A 25,061-nucleotide genomic window follows, 5' to 3' on the forward strand; every position below is an offset into this window, starting at 1 on the left:
GCTTCGGAGCCTTGTAAGGGCATTTATTTGTGAGTTTATTACAGATATTGCTTTAATATTAATCTAGTACAATACATATAGGTATACACATATGTATGTTCAGATTTACGTACGTTTTGATAAATAAATTATATAATATGTTACATAGGTACTCGTATATGCTCACTCATGATGACTCTTGTTTTTTTTTTAAAGTCATCATGACTTAATATTTTATAGCCAAGTAATAATATTTTTTTTTACAAGGAGTCAAAGTCGTTGTCTTTTCATGCTAATATTGATTCCAAAATTGAATCACGAGAGTAGCGAGTGGTTCGAAAAATGAAATGTAGAGCCTACTCCATATTGAGTTATATAGATGGTCAAGCAAATCTTGTCAGTAGAAAAAGGCGCGAAATTCAAATTTTCCATGAAACGATATCCCTTCGCGCCTACATTTTTCAAATTTGCCGCCTTTTTCTACTGACAAGATCTGCTTGACCAACTATAGCATTGTTTTTACAATCTATAACTCCCGCGGGAACAATATAGGCCTTTACCCTTCAGTACACCTGCATGAAATAAGATATTTTTCGAGCAAGTGTGATGAAAAAAGCTTTTTCATCACACTTGCTCGGAAAAGATGTATTTACACGTAGGGCTTGCGGGCGGGAAATTGAAATTTTCGCCCTAGGGCGGAAAAAATCTTTTCCGAGCAAGTGTGATGAAAAACACTTATTTACACGTAGGGCTTGCGGGCGGGAAATTGAAATTTTCGCCCTAGGGCGGAAAAGTGTTTTATACAGAAGTTTGTTTTTATTAATTCTCCTTTTTTTCCTTACAAGTGTGATGAAAAACATTGTGTGTGCCACGGGCGGTAAAGAAATTCCGAACTCGTGAACATTTTAAGCCCTCGCTTCGCGTCGGGCTTAAAATTGACACTCGTTCGTAATTTCTTATTTCCCGCCCTTAATACACAATGTACTATTACCTCCTGCGGGACATTTAACTTAATTTCACCTTTACGGTATTACGGTGTAGGGCAGAAGGCTGGTGCCATGTATTACGTCCGTTAAAGGAACGCGCGCTAAAACTCGGAATGTGCCCGACTTAAGAATGTAAGGATTTAGGAAGCGTAAAATAAAAGACACTCTTCATCACTCTTTCAGTTTTTAATCTTTGAAGCTAAGGCTATACATCAGTAACTGATGTTGGGGTTTTTTACTCGATTTTGGGGGGATCCCTGTCTAAAACTGCGAATTGTACCATTTTTTTTTATATCTAGTAACACTTATTGAAACTCATGTAATGTAGAGGCCCAACGGAGCCGACATAGCTCATTGATAAAGGCTCCTTTTAAATACGTAGATAAAAAAAAACGGGTTGCACTCCGGGAGTGCCAGCAGAAGTGAAAACTCAATGGCATTGTAAAAGTTTTTCGATCAGGTCACGTGTCCGTCTTACGAAGCGTCTTACGTCTTACGCTCTCGCGAGTTTAACATTTTTTCCCCATCACAAAAAGTGCACAGCGCCGCTAAAGAAGTTTCCACTTCAAAAAGCTAAGGCTTACAATTGCAATTGCACACAAAGTTACTAGGATAAGGAAAATACGGCAGGTTCGTGACGTTAGTTTTAGCAACTACCGGCCCTGCTGTACCTATATCTTCTGTCTCAAGATCTAGATTGATTCTATCTGGCGACACTGTTGCCTCTGGTGTACATTCCTTATCTATGCCCGGAATGAGGCGGGTCAGGAAAGCGCGGAGGGGGTATACGCTGGTGAAGGTAGCGATGGCGAAGGCGTTGCAGAGGTTCTTGTTGGCGGCGGCGGCGGAGGCGACGCCGTGGAGGTATGGGAGGTCGCCGGAGTAGATCACGAAGCCCCCGCCGCTGTCGCCGCGGCAGAGCGCTTTGCCTGGAACCAAGGAATTATGGAAGACCGCTTGGCAATGGTGAGAATCTCTCTCTCTCTCTCTCTTCCAAGCTATATATCCCGCCACATAAATCATTAATTCATCAAATCATTCATTCGCGGTAGAGACCCTGGGGCCGTGGTATCGTGACGCTCACAATCTTTTTAAGGGCCTTAAAAAAAGACTATTGGAAACCACGGGTGACCCTGGCTGGCATAAGGCTGGCTCATTCCTAGGCCAAAGAATAGGCATAGCTATTCAGCGTGGGAATGTAGCCAGCCTTATGGGCACCCTTCCGCAGGGGACAGATCTGGGGGACCTAAGGTAGGTGGGTAAGTTTTATTTATTCATTTTATTAGTTTTCGTTTTATTTTATTTAGTTTATACTTAATTTTAATAATAGTTTGTATAAGTTTTGTTATTGAATAAATTTCCTTCAAGCATTATAAATCATAAATCATTTATTTTTCGTGATAAACTAGTTTAACATACAAAAGTAGCATGATAAAGTTAGATATACATAATTACATACCCCCTTATTCATAATCGTTTACTAAAGTTAACTAGCCGATAATAATCGTTTGTCCCTTTCCGACGTATTGGTATGATCGAAAGGGACAAACGATTATTATCGGCTTGTCAACTTTAGTAAACGTTTATGAATAAGGGGGATAATGTTTACCACGAAATGGGCTCGCCTCAGCATAATGCTGACCCTAGAGTCGGCGCTGGTCTTCCGGCGAGTTCATTTATGTGGGCCACGATCGCAGCTGTACCAGGCATGGCTCACTCCGCGATTTCGTCGCTTTGCTACAGGTAGCTAAAAGTACATCCGTTCCACCCCAATTTTGGGGTTTGCCATAAGCCGCGCGTGGAGCTGTCGCCACCTAGCGGCCATATCTGTGCTGATCGTAACAGACGCGTTTTGTTAGAGAGTGAGTCTTCTGTACCTAGTACTATCATTCTGTGGCTGTACGGCACGGCCTCCTAGAACTGAACGCATCCACTTGCGGCACCTGCCAGCGCCATCTGGCCTATATGGTGATGGAGTCAGGGCTATAACTGTGAGGGGGCAGGTAGAGGAGCCTCACAGGGATGATGGGAATGAAAAGGCAGGATCCAGAGCGATGAGGGGTATTTATTATTTAAATAAAAAGGCACCTGTAACAATACAGGTTACGTGTTAACAGATAGGTATGTATAAAAACACTTTCGTAATTCAGAAGGCTAGAAATCAAATAACTTACAATATGTGCCTTGGTGATGATGTAGATATATATCTGGAAGGTGTGCAGGGCCACAAAACGAGCACTATACTGAACTGCACGCACTTATGAATTATTACGTTTACTAATAAAAATCACACTTAAACGGTCGTGTTTAGAAACTTGGGAAGTACAGTCCGTTAGATAAAATGATGTTTATCGATCAAAGTATGTGATCGAACTGAAAATAAAAATCATTGAATGGAATTTGGAATAGGATTTGAATTTCAAAAAGGAATTTAGAATTTGTATGGTGCCAGAAATAGTATGAAGGTCGATAGTGTAACGCTTCGTTACACGCACCGTTACACTACCGGGGTCGCCCTGGAAGGGAAAATCCTGGGGCTTATGGCCAAAGGATTTTTCCGTAATGTAAATATAATGTAATGAATATGGGTATGAGTGATAAATTTAGAAGGTGGGGATGTTATATACAATGTTTATCATACAAGAGAGGCGATTTAAACATGCATACCAAAGGTCATTCATACATCATCTTATAAAATTTTGGTTAATTGTTTAACCAAAATAAGTTTCAATAGAGTACTCCTTTAAGTAGAGGACGTACTCATTAAATCGCTCTCCATTAGTATTAAGGCTTATTAATCAGTAACCACCCGCTGAATATTAATGAATCTAAATATAATATCTACAATAATGTGTACCTACAAAGAGTACGATTGTTGAAATTTATTCAACAAAGTAATGCCGTATGGAATGTAGGATTACTACAAAATATCATAAGATAATTCCTTAATGGAATTAATAAATGTACTGTACGGTACGTATGTACCTAAGTACGTAAATATGAACGTTATGTCAAGGGAAGAAATATATAAATAAGTATTGTTCTAACTCTGGTAGAGTTAGCTTTGAATAACGTTATATGAACGTAATATAACGTTATATAAATTAAATAGTATAAATGAACGTATAAATTCGTACTAAGTAGGTATGTACGAAATGTAATGAGTCCGAAATGTATAATGGGGATGAGATATAATTATAAATGTATAACATTATATACAATATTTTACAAGTTAGGAGCTTAGGAGAAAAGTAGCTAAGTTTGAGCCAAATAAGAATCTAATTAAGGAAAAACAGTATATTATTTATTTTAGAATTTTGGGGAGAGGTTTAAGGTCTCTAATATGCCATCGTCCGAGCATTTTGCCGGACATGTCTTGTAGGACATATACTAAGGGTGATATTTTTTTTAGGATAGAACATTTAATAAACTTGGGTGCAAGTTTAGCAGAATAGTGTTTAGGAGAATTACTAATTGCGTAATTTCGTTTCCAGACGATGTCATTTTCGTTGAATTCGAAATGTTGGTGATGTTTATTATACGATGAAGAATTGGTTTGGTGTGCTCTCCAAAGACGGGCTTGTACTTCGGAGAAGACAGGCTGGAGAAGACCAAGATTATCAGCGTATTCGTCTCTGGGCGCGAATATAATATCATCTGTGAGATCAGATTTATCGTATGCTGATCCACATGTGACTAATTCGCGACCAAATACAAGGAAAGAAGGAGTATAATTTGTTGTTTCATTTACGGAAGTATTAATAGCAAATTGTATCTTATGTAGGTTGATATCCCAATTCCTGTGGTCATCCTGTATGAATGAGGATATTGCTGTGGTAACAACTTTATTATATCTCTCCACGGGATTTGGTTGGGCGCATTTAATTGCGCAATAGTGTATTTTTGGGATCTGATAGGAGTGGAATAAATCCGTTGTCTCTTGACTAACGAATTGAGGACCATGGTCAAGAATTATGGTCTGTGGGATTCCGTACACTAGGAAAACTAGGTTTTCTAGAATATGAACGATTACTGATGACGTAGCACGTTTAATCGCAAAGAGGAGGCAGTATTTTGAAAAACAGCAAGTAACGACAAAGATGAATCTGTTGTGTTTTAGTGTAGTAGGTAAGGGGCCGATCAAATCTATTGAAATGCATTGAAAGGGTCGAGAGCATTGCTTAGGTTTACCCATTAGGCCAAGTTTTAGTTGGGTTTGGTGTTTGCAAGCTAAGCAAGTCTCGCATTTGGCAATAAAATTTGAAATATCTTTGTACATTCCTGGCCAAAAATATTTCAATTTAACTTTATTGTATGTTTTAAATGTTCCGAAATGAGCGCAAGTTGGGGTGGAATGATTTTCTGTGATAATGGGTATTCTGTACTCTAGTGGGATAACTTCTTTCCAATTATACTCAGATTGGAGTAACGAAGGGGTTTTTGAGTATCGGTATAATTTATTATTATGTATTATGTAATCTGGAGTGGTGTTGGGGTTAGAACTGCATTTAGCGTAGATATTATTGTACCAGTCGTCATTGGTATTAGAACTATTGTAGTTAATAACGTCTACTGAAGGTAAGCGTGATAAAGCGTCAGGGATTAGATGATCTTTACCACGTTTATGTTTAATTTCGAAGTTAAATGTAGATAGACGAATACTCCAGCGGGCTAGACGTCCGGTTGGATTATCTAGATGGAGAAACCATTGTAATGCGGAATGGTCTGTGTAGATTGTGAACTTTAAGCCGTTGTCAAGATAGCAACGCCAATGTTCTAGGGCTAGTAAGACACTTAAGAGTTCTCTTTCTGTAATTGAGTAATTTCTTTGGGGACCAGTTAGGGATTTGCTCATATAAGCAATGGGTTTCTCAACGCCATCAAATTCTTGGGTCAGCATGGCACCGATGCCGAAGCTGGATGCATCACAGTGGACTGCGAAGGGTTTTGAGAAGTCTGGGCAAGCAAGAACAGGGGTAGAGACTAGAGCTTCTTTAATGGATTTGAAGGCATTGTCTTCTAGTGATGTCCATTTAAATGGTGGTGCTTTTTTGGAAGTGGAGGTAAGTTTAGTTAGTGGTGCAACCTTTGTGCTGAAATCGGGGATAAAGCGTCTATACCAACTTGCTGTACCTAGGAACTTTTTAACTTCTCGAGGAGTTGTGGGAGGTGGGATGTTAAGTATTGCCTTAACCTTGTCAGGATCTGTTTGAAAGCCGTGTTCATTAACTATGTAACCAAGATATTTAAGTTCTTTTTTGAAAAATGAACACTTGGGGAAGTTTATAGTAATGTTGGCTTGTACTAGCCTTTGGTAAACTTTATTAAGTAAAGTGATGTGTTCATCGAAAGTATTACTTATGATGATAATATCATCTAAGTAGGTAAATACTGAGTTATCAAGGTTTTCAGAAGGGAATAACGCATCCATAAAGCGTTGTTGGGTAGCAGGGGCATTAGTCAATCCAAAAGGCATTACGCGAAACATGTACATGCCTTTTGAGGGTACATGGAAACTAGTTTTAGGTCTATCAGAAGGGCGTAGGGGTATTTCCCAAAATGCTTTTGCTATGTCTATCGATGATAGATATTTAGCATTTTTTAGATTATCTAGAATGTCAGAAATGAGTGGGAGTTTGTAGGCATCTTTGCGCGTAATCGAATTTAGTTTACGGCTGTCGATGCAAAAACGCCACGTTCCATCTTTTTTAGGAGTTATTATGACAGGGTTTAGCCATGGGCTTTCACAGGGTTCGATAACATTAAGCTTTAGCATTTCATCAACTTCTTTGCATAAAGCTTTTTGTTTCTCTGGAGAAAGCCTATAGCATCGCTGTTTGATTGGTGGATGGTCACCGGTATCTATGTGATGTTCAATGAGGTGGGTTCGTCCTAAGGGTTTGGTTTCTGTTGAAATATTTTTAAATTTTTCAATAATAGTATCTGAAATTAACTGTTGAGTTTCAGAAAGGTTGTCATAATTAGTGATGTGTTGGTCGCAGGTGGAAATAACTAGGGTATCTATATGTTTATCAGAATATGACGTTATGTCAGGTAATATGTGGGGAGCTATATTGAATTTTCTCCAAAAATTTGTGCCTAGAATCAAGGGTTGCTTTACAGTAGGGATAACATGAGCGGTAATAATAGCCACAATATTTTTGTACGAAATTGGTAGTTGAATTGTACCAATAGAGTATATAGGGTAGCCGTCGGCTACAGAGCCTACGACTTTATGGTCGTAATTTATGGTAAAATTGTGGGATAAGAGAATTTTATGGGAATTATTTCCGAAAATAGTTAAAGCACTGCCACTGTCTAAGAGGCCACATAAAGTTAAATTATTTGTCTGGATGTTGACATAAGGTCGTTCATCGTATGGATCTTGAGTGAAAAGTGCTGATGTAGTATTGTATGATGACATAAATAATTTAATGGTATCTAACCATTGGTTCCATTCTGTAGCAGTAGTTTTATTTAAGTTACTTTTCTCCTTTATGCGTTTTTTGGAAATTTATGGCAAACTGTACATTTTGCAAAAGTGACATTTTGTTTGCCACAGCGGAAGCATACTATATTTTTACTTGTACAAATATCTAAAGAATGATCGTTTGTTCTGCAACGCGGACAGGAGTAACGTAACGTAGAAGGTGGTGCTGTTACAGTATGGACCGGTTTATTAAATGGGAATGGTGGTATGTACGGTTGGGAAGGGGGGGTATGGTTAGAATCTTGTTGAATGTTGGTATAGTTGCTAGAGCTATAAGTAGAGGTAGTATTACAGCTTTCGTACCATTTGCACGATTGGAATAATGTGTCTATAGACGTAACATCTGTAGGAACTAATCTGGAACTGTAATAAGGGCTCATGTTTCTACGGAGGATATCTATTTTTTGTTTTTCAGAAAGGGGTTCATGTAATTTGGAAAAGAGGGCTTCCATGGCTGAAAAATACATTATTATTCGTTCATGTTGTTTTTGTTTACGGGAATGTATATTTTGTAGTAAGTTGTGGTCATGGTCATGCAATTCGAAATCTTTTAAGAAGTGGGTTTTAAATGATTTCCAATCTGTAAGGGTTGTTTTCTTTGACCTATACCAATCTAAAGGAGTGCCTGATAAAAAATCGTATATATATTTGTGTAAGCGTTTGTCGTCAATGTTACGCGCAATTGCAAACTCTTCGATGTTTCGAATAAAATCATAAGGGCAACTATCGCCTTTATAGTTGAATTTTTTAAAATCGCTTGGTTTTGCTTCAGAGAGGTTGGTTAATTTTCGAGCAAGTAGGTCTAAATTTGTGGAATCATCTATCAAAGAGGTTGCTGACGCGTAAGTTGACGTTGTTGTTGACGGTTGTGACATGTTAAATTTTGTTTGACATTTTGACCAAAGAGCATATAATCACTACGTTTTAAGAGTCGGCACTCTCGAACAATCCTCGAACCGAATTATGAACGTACATATCCCAGCACACCAAATACAGGCTTAAAGATCTCGCATCCAGGCCATAATTGTTAAAAAAAGAAAAACCACACAATACTACCAACACAAAAAAAACAACGCTAGGGCTCGACACTTCCAGTACCTACTGTTTATCGATATCGATAAATGTGCGATACGTGCTGCTGTATTTACCTACTGTACTACCTATTAATAAAATAAAAGAACATTATATATATATATAAACAATTTTATTTTACATGATAAAAATAACATAGTTTATTATTCAAGTAGGCATATTACAATATGCTGAATTCGCGCGCATTCTTTTTTAATCTGGTCCCTTTTTATTTAAGGCACTGGATGGAGAATGATTTCCACAAATGAACTTGTTTCCATTCAGCTTTTGAATAGGTAAATAAATACGCCAAATCCTCATTTCCTTTTCCTCAGCTTTGCCCATAATCGACATCTGAAATAAAGAGATTATCGATAAAATTGGTCGTACACTATTCGTGTCATAGGTTACTTAGACTTTTTTACTTAAAAATACTTTAGTCACAAAATATTTTCGTTTTAATCATGGATTGTACACGACTAAAACTAATTAAATTAGTAACTGTTAACGACTCAAAGTAAAAAATGAAAATATTGCATACAAACATCAGTTTACCGACCTGTTCGGATCAAGTTGGAAATTTGGCCAAAAATGCGTCAGTAGTTAGTCTTCTTACACACCCACTACAAACTTCACATTTCCTTAAAGATTTGGCCCCCATTTAAATAACAGCTAAAGTTATTTTACCAATTACAATAAAAAATAACCACGTATTTTCACGTTCACGACAATTCAAATGACGTTTGACGTTTTACTACCAATCATACCAACCTAAAGAAAAGTAAGTATAATACGTCTATGTTAAAAGCAAGTATGGTATGTGCCACCAAAATGCAACAGCAGTCATTTTAATTCGATAAGATTATTTCTATGCCTCAATGTTGGTAACAAGGGCTTTCATAATTTATCAAAGTATGGGGTGTCGATGGGCTGATTTTGACAAAAATTCGCATATTTTCGAATAGTTGTCAATAATTTCTGGAGATAATTCAGTGGTAATATGGAGACGTTCTATTCTGTTATATAAATGAAATAAGAAAACCGCTATTCTATCGTGCTTCGCTTGGTTGGTGGTCGCAAGCTGTAGCTGAGAAGAAACTATTGTGAGGCATCTGCTAATTTCGGTGATATCCTGTTCAAGATCATATGGGCTGGAGAGATTCGAACACGGGTCCGCGAATAAATTTGGAGTGAGGAGCTGTCTTAAATCATCAGCCTGCGCGGTGGCTGGGAACTGAATGTTCCTGAGTTTGAGCTCATAGATGAGTTCAGGTTTATTTAATAGTGCTGGATTCATTGTTTATTAAAGTGGATACCTATCACGAAGAGAATAATTGATGTTATCAATATAAATAAAATATGTAGTTATTAAATTTTATTTTTTATTGAATCGAAAGGAGAAGTTTATTGTGATATTAGGCTTAGTTGTGTATATTTATTTAATCGGGTGAAGGATAAGCTATCGGATTATCTCCAACAGTACTGCCGTAAGTCAGGATTGGTTCGCACTTCAGTGACTCCAAGGAGTTTTAAAAACACTTAGGATTGAAACCAATTTGTGAGATTTCAGTGGAAATCTTGGATTGTGTAATTGTATGTGATAGATGTTTTGTGTAATCACTATGTTAAGAGTTTTGTTACGTGGCGCGACAAAAAGCGTAGGACGCTGGCATAATAGGGATTAGAAAGTAGATATAGATAAATTGGTATAAGATGATGAATGATGATAGATGTATATGTAATTGGTTATTTAAGGGGGGAATTTTGGTTAAACGGTTGAGGATTAGATAAAAGGTTGGTTGTAAAATAGAAAATTAAATAAATGATGTTAGGCCGAGAGATATTGCGAAAATTTGAGTTGGGTCGACTATAACCTTTTAGAATTTTGAAAAGATCTTAAAGCTAGCAATTACAAACAATATAAAAAAAAAATTGTTAGAAAAAGGAAAAATGTAGGACTGGAACAGCTGGTTGCGGTTGTTGGGTAGGAGCAGGTGCTGGCACGGAGGTACTGGAACGGGCTGCTCAGCGTCGTAGGGCGGGTGGGTGTCTTGTCAGGTCCGGGTTTGAGCACGTTGATGGCGCCAGTGTGAGGGGGCAGGTAGAGGAGCCTCACAGGGATGATGGGAATGAAAAGGCAGGATCCAGAGCGATGAGGGGTATTTATTATTTAAATAAAAAGGCACCTGTAACAATACAGGTTACGTGTTAACAGATAGGTATGTATAAAAACACTTTCGTAATTCAGAAGGCTAGAAATCAAATAACTTACAATATGTGCCTTGGTGATGATGTAGATATATATCTGGAAGGTGTGCAGGGCCACAAAACGAGCACTATACTGAACTGCACGCACTTATGAATTATTACGTTTACTAATAAAAATCACACTTAAACGGTCGTGTTTAGAAACTTGGGAAGTACAGTCCGTTAGATAAAATGATGTTTATCGATCAAAGTATGTGATCGAACTGAAAATAAAAATCATTGAATGGAATTTGGAATAGGATTTGAATTTCAAAAAGGAATTTAGAATTTGTATGGTGCCAGAAATAGTATGAAGGTCGATAGTGTAACGCTTCGTTACACGCACCGTTACAATAACCTCTAGCCGCCCAGAGACCTATAAAAAGGTGTTCCATTCTAATTTGAACTTTGTGTTGACAAAATAAAATTTCATTTTGCTTGGCAAGGTTTGCCGTATGGGCGGCTGAAGTATAACCTCGAAAATCGAACTTCGCAAATTGCGGGCATTTTTCTCTGTCACTCTAATTGCACCGTCATTGGAGTGAGAGAGAAAGATCCCCGCAATTTGCGAATATCGGTTTTCGTGGTAGCCCCTCAGATAAGACTGTGTTACCAGTAACAGTGTCTCCGGCGCAGATCTTGTCGCTCGTGATGTACTTGTGGAAGGAGGGCTCGGAGTCCGCGAAGCACTCGTCAACGCCAACGTACGGGAGGTCCAGGTATGTGAGGCGCTGGGATGGGGTGCCGTTCTCCTCCGTCAGACCCCAGCCCAGGACCTGCAACCATGAATAAAGCATAGTCATGGATCATCAAACGAAATAATATTAATAATATTATTGTCCTTTCCTTCTCTGATTTAAACTTGATATGCTAAAAGATCAAGCATCGGTCGATTTGATCAGAAATGAAATTGGCGTCAATCTCCAATTTAATCACCAATTTTAGATTTATGGTGATGATTTTAGAGCCCTCTAAATTAAAAAAATGCCCCAGAACGAAAGAAAAAAACTGGCGTCATAAAGTGGTATTCTTGCGTCCGCACCTCATTTTATCGGTAATATCGGTCATTATCGGCGGTTGAATTCGGAGAGCCAAATTGGCGTTTGCGTCCGCACGTCCTATTTCGATTGGCCAATTTTTAATCAGATTGGCGAAAAACCGGGCAAGTGCGAGTCGGACTCGCGCACGAAGGGTTCCGTACCATAATGCAAAAAAAAAACAAAATAAAAGCAAAAAGAAACGGTCACCCATCCAAGTACTGACCACTCCCGACGTTGCTTAACTTTGGTAAAAAATCACGTTTGTTGTATGGAAGCCCCATTTAAATCTTTATTTTATTCTGTTTTTAGTATTTGTTGTTATAGCGGCAACAGAAATACATCATCTGTGAAAATTTCAACTGTCTAGCTATCACGGTTCGTGAGATACAGCCTGGTGACAGACGGACGGACGTCCGTCCGTCTAACCGTGATAGCTAGACAGTTGAAAGTTTTACCCTTTGGGTACGGAACCCTAAAAATTAACTAGTCAGGATACACCCTAATCTCCTGAGTCCCCTTGTCATTATTGCAGTTTTGAACCATATTATATTCCATTTTAATTCAAAATTCCATTTTGATTAAATCCTTTACAAAGTCCTCGGGGACTCAGGAGCCTAAGGTCCACCGATGGACAGTTAAGGCCCATTTGCACCATTTCACTAACCCGGGGTTAAGCGGTTTAACCGTCAACCCAGTGTCAAATTGTACTGGTAGCCATGGTAACTCTAGTCATGGTAGAATCCCAGGCATCCCATGGCTCCTTCAAAACGGTAAGAAGGGTGACGCCGGAGTGGCTTTTAGTGGGTATACCTCCTCTCCTCCTCTCAACAGGAGAGGGTGGTTGCAGGAGGGAGTCCCACATATCCCCCATGGCTCCCCAGGCCGGGGCAATGCGTAACGCATTTTTCCACTCCGTCAACAAAAAAAAAAGTTTAACCGGTTAACCCCGGGTTAGCGCAAGTGGCGCTATGAGTGTTGCTTGTAGGTCTACCGTCCCCATATTCTCCGGTTGAAGCTGCTCCTCCTGGAATTGCGCGTCGAAGTTCACGCAGACGGGCTGCACGCCCGGGGTGTAAGTGAAGGAGGTGGACAGCAGCAGGACGGCTATGTCCTCCTGGAAACTGGTGGCGCCGCCACGGAACCGGACCGGCAGGTATATCTGCGATACCTGAGGACAAAACAAACCTGACAAACACACACGTTACATTATGATCTGTGAAACTGACTGTCTAAGGGCCTCCAAGTGGCCCTTAGACAGGCAGTTTTTCCATCCACCATTCATTCACTAGCCCGGGCGTTAATCGGTTAAACCTGGAGTTACCATGGTTACCAGTACAATTTGACACTGAATTACCGGTTTAACCGGTTAATCCCGGTACTGAACGCATCGCTGTCATTGTCAATTTCCATAGTAAAATGAACAGTAATGCAGCTGTCGTTGGAAATGGACTGTCACCTTAAATCAGCCTTTAAATAGGTACTCACATCAGAATATTGTGCGTAAGTGTCCTGCGGGTTGTATCACGGACGGAAGAGCTTGCCGCCGGCCACCGCGAAGTGGCTCGCGGGTTGCTGACCAGTTGCGTCGTCCCAGAAACAATGGGCCGCTGGAACAAACATCACAAGCTTGTCAACAGTGGTGGATTTGCCTAAGACCCAGTAAGCCAAGGCCTAGGGCGGCAAGATATTTAGGGGCGGCAAATTGTGATAAACATTTCGCTGATGATAACAAGAAATAACTTAAAATGTAGTCAATATGATGGGTGCAGGCCTACAGAGCCTGGGGGCTCGGGCTAGGGCGGCAAAGACTATATTAAATAAGATAGTGGGTAAGCCCCTCCCCTCCCTCTGGCTAGCAGAAGCTACGGAGGAGCGAGTCCCACATACCAACCCCCAATGGTCTTCCCCAGCCCGGGGGTGATACGCGTAAATGCATTAAACCCTGCGTCAAAGAAAAGGGCAGAAACCGGTCCATTTTTAGGGTTCCGTACCCAAAGGGTAAAACGGGACCCTATTACTAAGACTTCGCTGTCCGTCCGTCCGTCCGTCCGTCTGTCACCAGGCTGTATCTCACGAACCGTTGATAGCTAGACAGTTGAAATTTTCACAGATGATGTATTTCTGTTGCCGCTATAACAACAAATACTAAAAACAGAATAAAATAAAGATTTAAATGGGGCTCCCATACAACAAACGTGATTTTTGACCAAAGTTAAGCAACGTCGGGAGTGGTCAGTACTTGGATGGGTGACCGTTTTTTTTTTGGTCCTTTTTTGGTTTTTTTTTTTGCATTATGGTACGGAACCCTTCGTGCGCGAGTCCGACTCGCACTTGCCCGGTTTTTTTGCTCCATGCCGATGAGCTATTCAATCTTGCTATAAGTCGGGTGGATATGCGGAGCACGTCATCCATGTGGAGAGGATGGGAGAGGATCGTGCGTCCAAAAGAGCTTATCTGGGGCGACCAACTGAGAGACGTCCGGTCGGATGACCTAGGTACCGATGGATCGACGAGGTCCAGAAAGACCTGTGTGGCATACAAGCGACTGGCGTCGGATCGCCCAGGATAGGAATTTAATGGCGAAATCTAGTGTCGGAGGCCAAGATCCACTTCGGGTCGCTGAGCCAGCGAAGTAAGTAGTAGTATGCGAAGCCGACTGCCAATCTCCAATCTTCACTAGTTGGATGAAGAGAGTAGAGAGTTACCTGATATAACGAAGTCGCGTTTGACGAGCGACCCGCCGCATGTCTGCATGTACGGCGCCCAGCGCTTGCTGTAGACCCCGACGTGCCACTGGAAGGAGGGGGCGCTGGTACCCGGCAGCAGCACCGGAGACGACCCTATACTCTACTCTACTAGTTGGAAGGAGAGAGAGAGTTACCTGATATAACGGAGTCGCGTTTGACGAGCGACCCGCCGCATGTCTGCATGTACGGCGCCCAGCGCTTGCTGTAGACCCCGACGTGCCACTGGAAGGAGGGGGCGCTGGTACCCGGCAGCAGCACCGGAGACGACCCTATACTCTACTCTACTAGTTGGAAGGAGAGAGAGAGTTACCTGATATAACGGAGTCGCGTTTGACGAGCGACCCGCCGCATGTCTGCATGTACGGCGCCCAGCGCTTGCTGTAGACCCCGACGTGCCACTGGAAGGAGGGGGCGCTGGTACCCGGCAGCAGCACCGGAGACGACCCTATACTCTACTCTACTAGTTGGAAGAAGAGAGAGAGAGTTACCTGATATAACGAAGTCGCGTTTGACGAGCGACCCGCCGCATGTCTGCATGTACGGCGCCCAGCGCTTGCTGTAGACCCCGACGTGCCACTGGAAGGAGGGGGCGCTGGTGCCCGGTAGCAGCACCGGAGACGACCCTATACTCTACTCCACTAGTTGGAAGGAGAGAGAGTTACCTGATATAACGAAGTCGCGTTTGACGAGCGACCCGCCGCATGTCTGCATGTACGGCGCCCAGCGCTTGCTGTAGACCCCGACGTGCCACTGGAAGGAGGGGGCGCTGGTACCCGGCAGCAGCACCGGAGACGACCCTATACTCTACTCCACTAGTTGGAAGGAGAGAGAGTTACCTGATATAACGAAGTCGCGTTTGACGAGCGACCCGCCGCATGTCTGCATGTACGGCGCCCAGCGCTTGCTGTAGACCCCGACGTGCCACTGGAAGGAGGGGGCTCCAGTGACCGTCGACTTAGGCACCTCTAAAGATCCTATAGCCTGCTCGGCGAAGTCTTTGCTATCATCCTCAGGTGGGTCAACCTTGAACACAGACATACATACGAGCGATACTAAAAAAGTTTATGTACATTTCGATCACATCTTAGATTTCTATAAAAATTGGGAATGCTGGTAAAGTACATGAAGTAAAGTTGGTCAAGCAGATCTTGTCAGTAGAAAAAGGCGGCAAATTTGAAAAATGTAGGCGCGAAGGGATATCGTTTCATACAAAATTTGAATTTCGCGCCGTTTTCTACTGACAAGATTTGCTTGACCATCTATATAAGTATTTAATTGCAAAGAATAAGTAGGTACAATAGTGTCTTAGGTGGTAAGTGACAATTGGTTGCTTATTCTGCTATTTTACATAACTTAGCATTTTTAGATATAGTTTAAGTTTTGTAGGTTAGTTATTTAATTATGTTTTTTTTTTAAAGTATGTATATTAAGTACGTATGCACTAATAAATCACTTAGCTTAGCTTTTTTATTTAGCTTTTATTTGAAGCTGAACAACTTCCACCATATTTCCCAAAATGTTCCAGAAAGTTTCTAAGAATCATTCCTTTTTAGGGATCCGTACTCAAAGGGTAGAACGGGACCCTATTACTAAGACTATGCTGTCCGTCCGTCCGTCCGTCCGTCTGTCACCAGGCTGTATCTCACGAACCGTGATAGCTAGACAGTTGAAATTTTCACAGATGATGTATTTCTGTTGCCGCTATAACAAGAAATACTAAAACAGAATAAAATAAAGATTTAAGTGGGGCTCTCATACAACAAACGTGATTTTTGACCTAAGTTAAGCAACGTCGGGCGGCGTCAGTCAGTACTTGGATGGGTGACCGTTTTCTTTTTCCTTTTTTTGCATTATGGTACGGAACCCTTCGTGCGCGAGTCCGACTTGTACTTGCCCGGTTTTTTTGTTACCAAATGTGTAAAGAAATCTGGTAAAAAACCGACCGGGCATATTTACCTGAACGAATCCATCTCCAAGTCCAAACCCGCTGTCTGTTACGTTCTTCTGATCATTTTCAGCCTTTGAATCTTTGTACAAGCTCTCACATTCTCCCAAATCGTAGACATCGGTAATGCTCCTCAAGTATTCCTTTAAAACTCCAGTCTTGTCGATGATGTTCGCGAAACTGCGGGTGTAGAGTGTGGGACACTGGGCAGGGACGGGCGTGGCAACACCACGGAGATATGGGACCTTGTCTTGGTAAAATACCAGGCCGTTGCCGTTGTCAGTAGCGCATGTAGTTATTTCTAAAAAGAACGTGCAATGTTTTTAAAGAAGTCGTAAGGAATCTTCTTCTTCCTGGCGTTATGTTGTTGGCGTTAATGTATTTTAGTAACTACATAATAAGGTGGAGGTACTTGTGCTCGACGCGGTCCCAGTACATGTCATCTTGAAACTTAAGTCATTGTCAATAGAAGTGACAGCAGGGTGTCATCTATTGGGCATTAGCATGTCGAGCTTTAGTACTACCACCTTACATAATAATAGGCCTTTTCATCTGTGTCAGATGTTTTAAGCAGCATCCCGGTAACGAGACACTTGCGTTCGTGGCTGTATAGCCCTATGCGGGAGAGGATCCCTCGTCCACACACGCGGCAGGTGTATGCTCCCCCAGGTGGGTGGGGGTTGGAGGCCTGCTCGTGGCGCCTCAAGCGTTTTTCTTTTAAAAAGGAAAACCAACCACCTTACATATTGTTCGGTTAAAACAACCTAAGTTGTGTGTGAACAGTGTGAAATTTATGCCGCTGATGACTCATACAGATATAAAACCGGACAAGTAGTTTATAAAATATCTTAAGTTTTCTAAAGCATTTCTCACTCACTATTAATCTCGCCAGCACAGATCCTGTCCTTTCCAGAGGTTTCGTAAATCCCCTCCTGCTGACACTCCTCGTTCTCGACGAACGGGAGGGACAGCCAACTGTGTCGTCGGGGTACGCAATTACCGTTCTCAATAGCGAACCAGCTGGCTACCTGCAACATTGAATTTAGACTTTACATATCGACAGGGTAGGTCTTAAACTATGCCGGGGCCCTTTTGGAAAGTCATCATCATCATCAGTCGTTCCCTGAATGCTGAGGATCGTGACATCATGTCCTAATGCTGACCAGAAACTAGCCTATGCCCATGGAAGAGTCCATAGGCATATGCTTCAGTTTCTTCTTAGGAAAGTAAAGAAAGCGATTTAAACTAACGTTTTTCTACTAGTATGATCTTCTATTTGTTATGGGTAATCAAATATACTGTTACTGTTTGTTCTTCGGGGCCCCTGAGTATGGGGGCCCTTGGCGCAGGCTTCGTGTGCCCTTATGGTAAAGACGGTAGGTAAGGTACTGAATATCGACAACCAAAATCATCAACTTCCTAGCGTCGTCCCGGCTTTTTGCCACGACTCTTTAGAGCCTAGGCTCCGCTTGACTACTAATCCCAAGAATGATACAGTTAACGATGGTACACTAACCGTTCCTGTGTTCCCTTCCCTGAGTTGCCTGGTCTCCAGGCTCCAGTCCAAGCTGAAGCAGACCGGCTTGACGCCGCCGATGTAGTGGAAGGGCGTCACCAGGGTCAAGAGCGCCAGGCGCCTGCACGGCGCTTCCGTGCCTGATATCGATATGTTTCTAATCTGTAAAAACAATTTGAAAATCTTAAAATGGGGTCCCTTTGTTTCCCATAAAGTTTTAAGTCATAATGTATTGTTTGTCATATTATCGTTAGTCATAAAACTGAAACTGCTAATTTTTCTGGATTTTCGTAAGGTTATTCTATAGATGGGTTAGGTTAGGTTTGTTTTATGGCAATCCTGAAAAGTTACGCGTTTCTGAGAAAAACCAATTATGACTAACGAAAATTCGGACAAACAATACATTATGACTTAAAACTATTTGGGAAACAAAAGAGACCCTCTTAAAATATACTTACAAAACTTACAAGAATTTTTAACTATAAACTAAAAAATAACAAACACAATACCTAACTATTCACAAGATGCAAAGGAGCCCATCACGCTCACCTCGCTGCTATTGTATTCCTTGGCTGGAATAAATATAATTGGAAATTAAACGAACTTACCTGTAAGTGAAGTTCTATTTCAATTATATTAGCTGCACAAACTTCGAAATGATAATTATTTACTTGTAGTAGGCGTAATATCATTCAGCCTCTGGCCATGTTAAGTATTCAGAGTACCTAAAATTTTAAAATTTCTCAACGAGAATTCAAAATTTTGTATCAGATTTCTGAACGCATAGTCGCGCCCCCGCGCGCGCGCCGCTTCTGTCGCCCTCATTTAGTTTAGAGTAACAAGCCAAGACATAATACTTTCACTGCCAGTGACCCGCTACCTAGGCAGGTTCTCTAGTCTTAGGCGCTTGTCGCTACAAAGCGGAAAACGCATATTATCAGCTTCGCTCGTAGCTCGCGCTGGCAGTGAATATGCCAACTGATATGACAGCTTGGCCCGCAACTCAGCAAAGCCAATATTATCTTAAACTTTGACAGGGATTTTTCACTATTAAAATCCCTGGTTGTCTCAGGACAACGCGGGTACTGGGCGGGAGGGATTATCATTTCGAAGTTTGTGCAGCTAATATAATTGAAATAGAACTTCACTTACAGGTAAGTTCGTTTAATTTCCAATTATTATTACGCTGCACAAACTTCTTCATGATAATTATTTACTTGTAGATGTTTAGAGATAAGTATTCAAAGTTTGTTTTGGCTTTGTATTACTTACAATAATGAAATCAATGATTTATGATTTCATTTTTAAAGTAGGTACCTTTTTAGTTATCATCAACTATTTTCAGTATATATGTATATTTAGTTAACAACATTATTTAGAGATCTAGTGATCATTATAGATATAGAGATCATTATTTCATCAAACTGCCTGTCATATGATAATTGAAACAAAATTAATTTGTTTCTTATTAATAGGTATTTCATTAATAGCACCAAGTACCACTTAAAACTCAATTATTATAGGACTATCAAAGAAATCAAATGTTAACATGAGATGCAATTTTTAACGAATTCAACAACTATAAGCAACTCTTGATAGTGTGTTGCTGCTTACAACCTTTGGTAACACTTATTTTCTCATTAACTAGATAGTAAGGATATATCTTTATATAATTATTAGAATTAGATGGAACTATGATTATGAAATTGAGCAAAATTATTAGAAGTGTAATGTTTTTGTAACTCCTAAACGATTTTGCTGCTTGTCAGCCTGAGCAGCCTTGTCAGGCTGCGCATAATGGGTTAAATGAGTGGTGGGATTAAAAAATATCAACACCACTATTTTTTAAGAGTAGGACTTAGTCCATCTACAAATCGTTTAGGAAGAGATTTTTTCTTTGAAATAGACATAGAATTTTATTGCTTGAGATGTAGTAGGTACTTATAGAAATTAGGAGTTAACATGCAATTATGCATGAGGTTTTTGAAGGCAATAATATATAATCACTAACAATTTTATAATCTACCATCACGAATATTATCATTCATTTATATATAGCTAACCAATGTTTAGCTTAAGCAACCTTACTCAATTTCAATTTAGTTTTATCTTGAAAAATTAATTTTGAAGGTAGCAAAGGTTACTGTAATTTATAAAGCCCATAAAGGTCTTTATCAAAAATCAGAATAAAGTTTCATATTTTATCAATTTGAGGGTTTGCACGTTGCGTATAATCACAATGGCTAATAAAAGAAATAAAGTAATTTTTTACTTTTTCTGTCTGTACCTAATGAAATATTTTCATTAGTTGGTGACATTGTTGATAAGTAATTTAAGACTGATTAAGGTATCAGCTCACACTTTAATGTTGAGGTGGGTGTAATCTAAAAAACGTTCTTCCTAAAATGTTCAATTGTATCATTTGAGGAGAGCCTATTCCCCAATAAAAACCCAAGAACAGATTTACAGAAAATTACACTTCTATACCTAGCATAAGTAATGCTATTAAAACGGCAAGCACTTCTGGAACAGATACCATAAAATAATGTAATTATTTTCACAAAATATACACCAGTATTTCAAGTGTTTAGGCATCATGTTGCTTGACGGTGTTGGGCGCAAGGGATTACACCATACTGTTGGCCTCACCAATCAGAAGTTCCTCCTGTCTCCTCCTCCTCTTCCCTGCTCGTTCAGAGATGGCTGATGACACTCCCCGGATAACACTGGGATAACCATGTTGAAACTTGAAATCGGTTAATAGAATAAGTTTATTTAATTGAGAGCTGGGGCTCTACTCTTTACAATTATATGTAACATATACTCATAAATATTTTGTTAAACTGAGTAGTTTCAGTGACCGTGCCTTCTGGTTTTCCTATAACTTTAATACCTTAGATTTCATTTCAAATTAAAGAAAAGCATAGATAAAATAATTTTTATATGCATGAAAACGTGAAAGCATCTACTTATGTAGAAAAAACATCTGGGTTACTTCACCAGGATATATGTATAGCGTTCACATATTTCATCTGCACGGCTACCAATAACTCGATAGGTATATGAAGTTGCAAAATGTTGCAAGACATTTCAAATTTGTATTAAAACTTTGTATTAACTCTAAAATCCCCAGTTATCACTTAATAGCTTTATAGCACAAATATATCATTTAAGTAGAATATTGTAATGTCTTTTTTCGCACCACTGCAAAATGTTCCTAGCCATAAAAATACAGGATTTAATTTCACCTATTCGGTTTATAAATAATTGCGATAGCTGTGTTGTCAAGCTGTGCTCTCAGAAGCATCTCACAATCTGTTAAACCGGAAAGAAAGTCTTTAAACATAAAAGACCACCATAAGCTGAACAAATTTAATGTAATATATATTCTTTTTGACTCCTTCCATAATCCAACAGCTAACTCATTCTAATCTGCCGCCCCAGCGTGTCAATAAACTATTACTGTAAGTAAGTAAATATCTGCAGAAAGTATATTTATAAATCTTTATTTTAATGAGCCACCAAAAAATGTCACACTAGGTTTCCTTAAAATATATTGAATTTAGTATACTTAAGTATGTATTTTTGTCTTTTCAGCTCTTTAACCCTTAAAGCGTTTGTGTAAACATACAGATAGCCAAACGTATCCTATAACTATACAAACAACCAATTTATATTAGCAATGTACCAATTTATAAAGGGCTTTATCTTTTGATTAACTTTGAATTTTTTCCCTAGTAGGTAAAGAAATAAATCTATATAGTAGCCAGCTTTCTGAGGTACTAAGAAGCTAGTTCCATTTGATTATAACTCCACATAGGTAATGGTACCAAGACTAAAATTAAGTGTGTCCTGTATAAGTACCTACATAGTATAACATTTGTTATAAGGAGTATCAACAATAGATATATCTATCATCTAAACAGTCTGTGTGTGTATGTGATCTTAAACACTTCATAAAAGGTCTGGCACATAAGTATATCTAGCTAGAGAGATATCTAGTTTAATAGTCTAGGTATGTTAAGACTAAAAACTGAAATCTCATCTTTCCACATGAAACAGATATGTTTTCTACATTCAAGAAATCAAGTAAAACATCTTGGAGCTAGTGCTCATTTAACAATTTTGTGTTCTTAGTTTCTGGCAATTCTAATATCTTGTTAACTTAAAACCGCTCAGTTGCACTACCTAAATGTGCTTATATATTAATATATGGATCTTGCCTATAGGTACCTATAAAGTGAACATGATTTTATAAGGTCATCATAGGCATATATTTGTACACACAGTATATACCTCAGTCACATATTTTTCTAGTATTCGACTATCAATTTCACAGAAGTGATCATATTTCGGAATACTTGTAGGTGTTGGCACAGATAAAAAAGGAACTTTGTATGAGATAGACCGGACAAAATCCTTATATGTGAAAAAAGGTAGGTTAGGTACATACAATTAAGTAAACCACAGCTTTTAAGAATTTGTTCTAAATGAACACAGGCTGTTGTGATGTCGCTGTGTGCGACCACTGTGGCGACCACATTGTGACTGCAGAGAGGAAAGTCTTGCTCTGCTTCCTCTTCCTTGCTTTTGACCAGGGGTTTTTGTATATTGTTATGTTTAATAAATACTTTATTGTATGAAACAAATACAACAGCAAATCATACGTTAGAAAATATGATTGGTATTTGAGCCTTTGAAGTTTAAAGTGCCAGGCTTACGGGCTGGGCTGCCGGAGTTTAAACTTCTTCTGCTAGATTTTCTTAAAACATCACTTGTCAACAGCATGTTTAAAAGATTTAATAAACCTCTTATGCCATTTATTATGATTCAGTATTTAATTTCAAAAAATGGACAGAATCACTTAGAAGTGACAATACCTTCTTATAGCTGGTACAGTACACAATTTTTGAGAGCTAAATCATCACAGTCAGAGAACAGGAAACTTTATTTTTTACCATTTCAATACTTAGCCTCGTTCCCCACTGGCAAGAATCTCGCCAGCTGCAGGTTAAGTCTGTGGGTTCATCTTTGGAGGACCAATAATTTCTTACAGCGCAGAGTAGTTTTTTGTAATCTTGTCCGGGTCATACTTCTTTTATAATGTTCTTAATTATTTATCTGTAATCAAACAACAACACTATCCTATAAGGATTTTTCCTATAATATCCAAAATTCTGGTGCGTCCCTCCGACAATGTCAAGGTTTGCTCGCTTAATTCTTCGCTTGCTGACATTAGAATAAGTAAGTACCTTCTTAATTTCACCTACTTGAAGATGAGTATATATCAAGAGACGGCCTAATCTGGCATACCACATGATTAACTCATTAGGTTAAGAGCGGTGTCTAGTCTAACACGCCACAAAACCCAGTAGGTAAGTTTATCTAGCAAGACTTGTAGGTGGCTTATAATGCACCCTATTATCAGGTAGGAAATGAGCAATGTCTCAGTGTTGTTGGCAAGGAATATGTGACAATATCCCCTGGCTATTGGCAGTGAACGCACCTAGTGTAGTACGCCAAAGTTGCCAAGTGCGAATATCAAACAGAGATGTCTAGATTAACACTCCAAAATGATTAGCACAGCCATTTTATGCAGTTAGAAACAGAGAATAGCGCTACAGAATGCATATGCACATCATAACCAAGTACAGTCAGCAACCAGTTGGCTAGTTATAACACTCCAACGCACAGCACTAACACCAGATAAAAATAACTTAAACAAATCATATTTTTTACCTGATTATAATTAATGTTCCTTTTCGGAATATTATGTGTATTAAATAATTAACCGAATGCTGGCACTATTGGAGAGCGAGGCTTACATCTGGATACCGAGCGATATCTACTTCTCTACGCCGCTGGCGGAGATAGGGATCTAGATGATGCAGAATTGCAGACGTAGAATAGGTTGAAGACCATGATCCATCGATCGGTATGTAACGCGTCTGGGCCTTTTCCAACGAAAGGACGCCGTATTTGGATTTGAACGCGTATGCTCTTGAATCTTCTCCAATCTTCTTATTTTTTCTTCTATTCCGCAATATTGGTAAATAAGATATACTATTTTATTTTCTTCTTTACATATTTCGTCCTTTATTTGATATAAATACTTTTTTATTTTAATAGGACGTAATGGCCGCGGCTGCATGAAAAACGTCAATGAGGGCGACAGAAGCGGCGCGCGCGCGGGGGCGCGACTATGCGTTCAGAAATCTGATACAAAATTTTGAATTCTCGTTGAGAAATTTTAAAATTTTAGGTACTCTGAATACTTAACATGGCCAGAGGCTGAATGATATTACGCCTACTACAAGTAAATAATTATCATGAAGAAGTTTGTGCAGCGTAATAATAATAAGAAGGTAGAGAGTACCATTTTGTACCATTTGGAGTTGAAACTCTAGGTCCATGGGGTCCCAGCGCGCATAAGTTGTTCGCAGAAATCGCGAAGCGTCTGGTTGACGTAACTGTTGACCGAAGAGCTGGCGGCTACCTCGCACAACGTATCAGTATTGCGATACAGCGGGGAAATGCCGCCAGCATCCTTGGTACAATGCCTCAAGAGCCTATTTTAGATTTAAGCTAGTTATTAATTTCGTTTAGTTGTCCCACTGTATATATATTGTATCTACATATTAAATAAGAATTAGTAAAAAAAAAAAAAAATAAGAAGGTACCTAGTTAAAGTATATGTAAATACGTATAATATGGTATAATATACAAGAGCCCGAGCTTTGCTCGGATAACATAAATACTCAAAATGCGCGTTTTCCCAGAGATAAGACTTAGCTAGATAGATTTTTTATTAAATGTGTAGCGAAATATTTAGTGTACCTAATACTGAAGCCGGGATACAACATGCCGGCTGCCGGCTGCCTCCCTGAACAGCGTTGTCGACGCGCCTGCCACACGGAAAACCAGAAGTGCCCAGGAGGCCGATTTTTGAATTCCGATCGCTCGATTTCGGCACTCGAAAATCGGTGGAAAACGGCGAAATGCTAATTTTTGAAATACGAGCAATAGAAATTGGGAATCTA

The 25,061-nt window shown here is 39.7% G+C and overlaps 1 protein-coding gene across 1 annotated transcript; it reads right to left on the reverse strand.

Moving 5' to 3' along the window:
- Positions 1-1,538: 1,538 nt before the first annotated feature.
- LOC134676483 (trypsin zeta-like) lies at positions 1,539-15,598 on the reverse strand. Its single transcript, XM_063534867.1, has 6 exons — positions 15,397-15,598; positions 14,871-15,005; positions 13,343-13,420; positions 12,805-12,998; positions 11,387-11,549; positions 1,539-1,894 (listed from the first exon to the last, which is right to left on the reverse strand). The coding sequence occupies exons 1-6, from the start codon at positions 15,596-15,598 to the stop codon at positions 1,539-1,541; spliced, it is 1,128 nt and encodes a 375-aa protein (XP_063390937.1).
- Positions 15,599-25,061: the final 9,463 nt, after the last annotated feature.

The sequence above is a fragment of the Cydia fagiglandana genome, chromosome 24 (genome assembly GCF_963556715.1).
Source record: "Cydia fagiglandana chromosome 24, ilCydFagi1.1, whole genome shotgun sequence".
Lineage (NCBI taxonomy): Eukaryota > Metazoa > Arthropoda > Insecta > Lepidoptera > Tortricidae > Cydia > Cydia fagiglandana.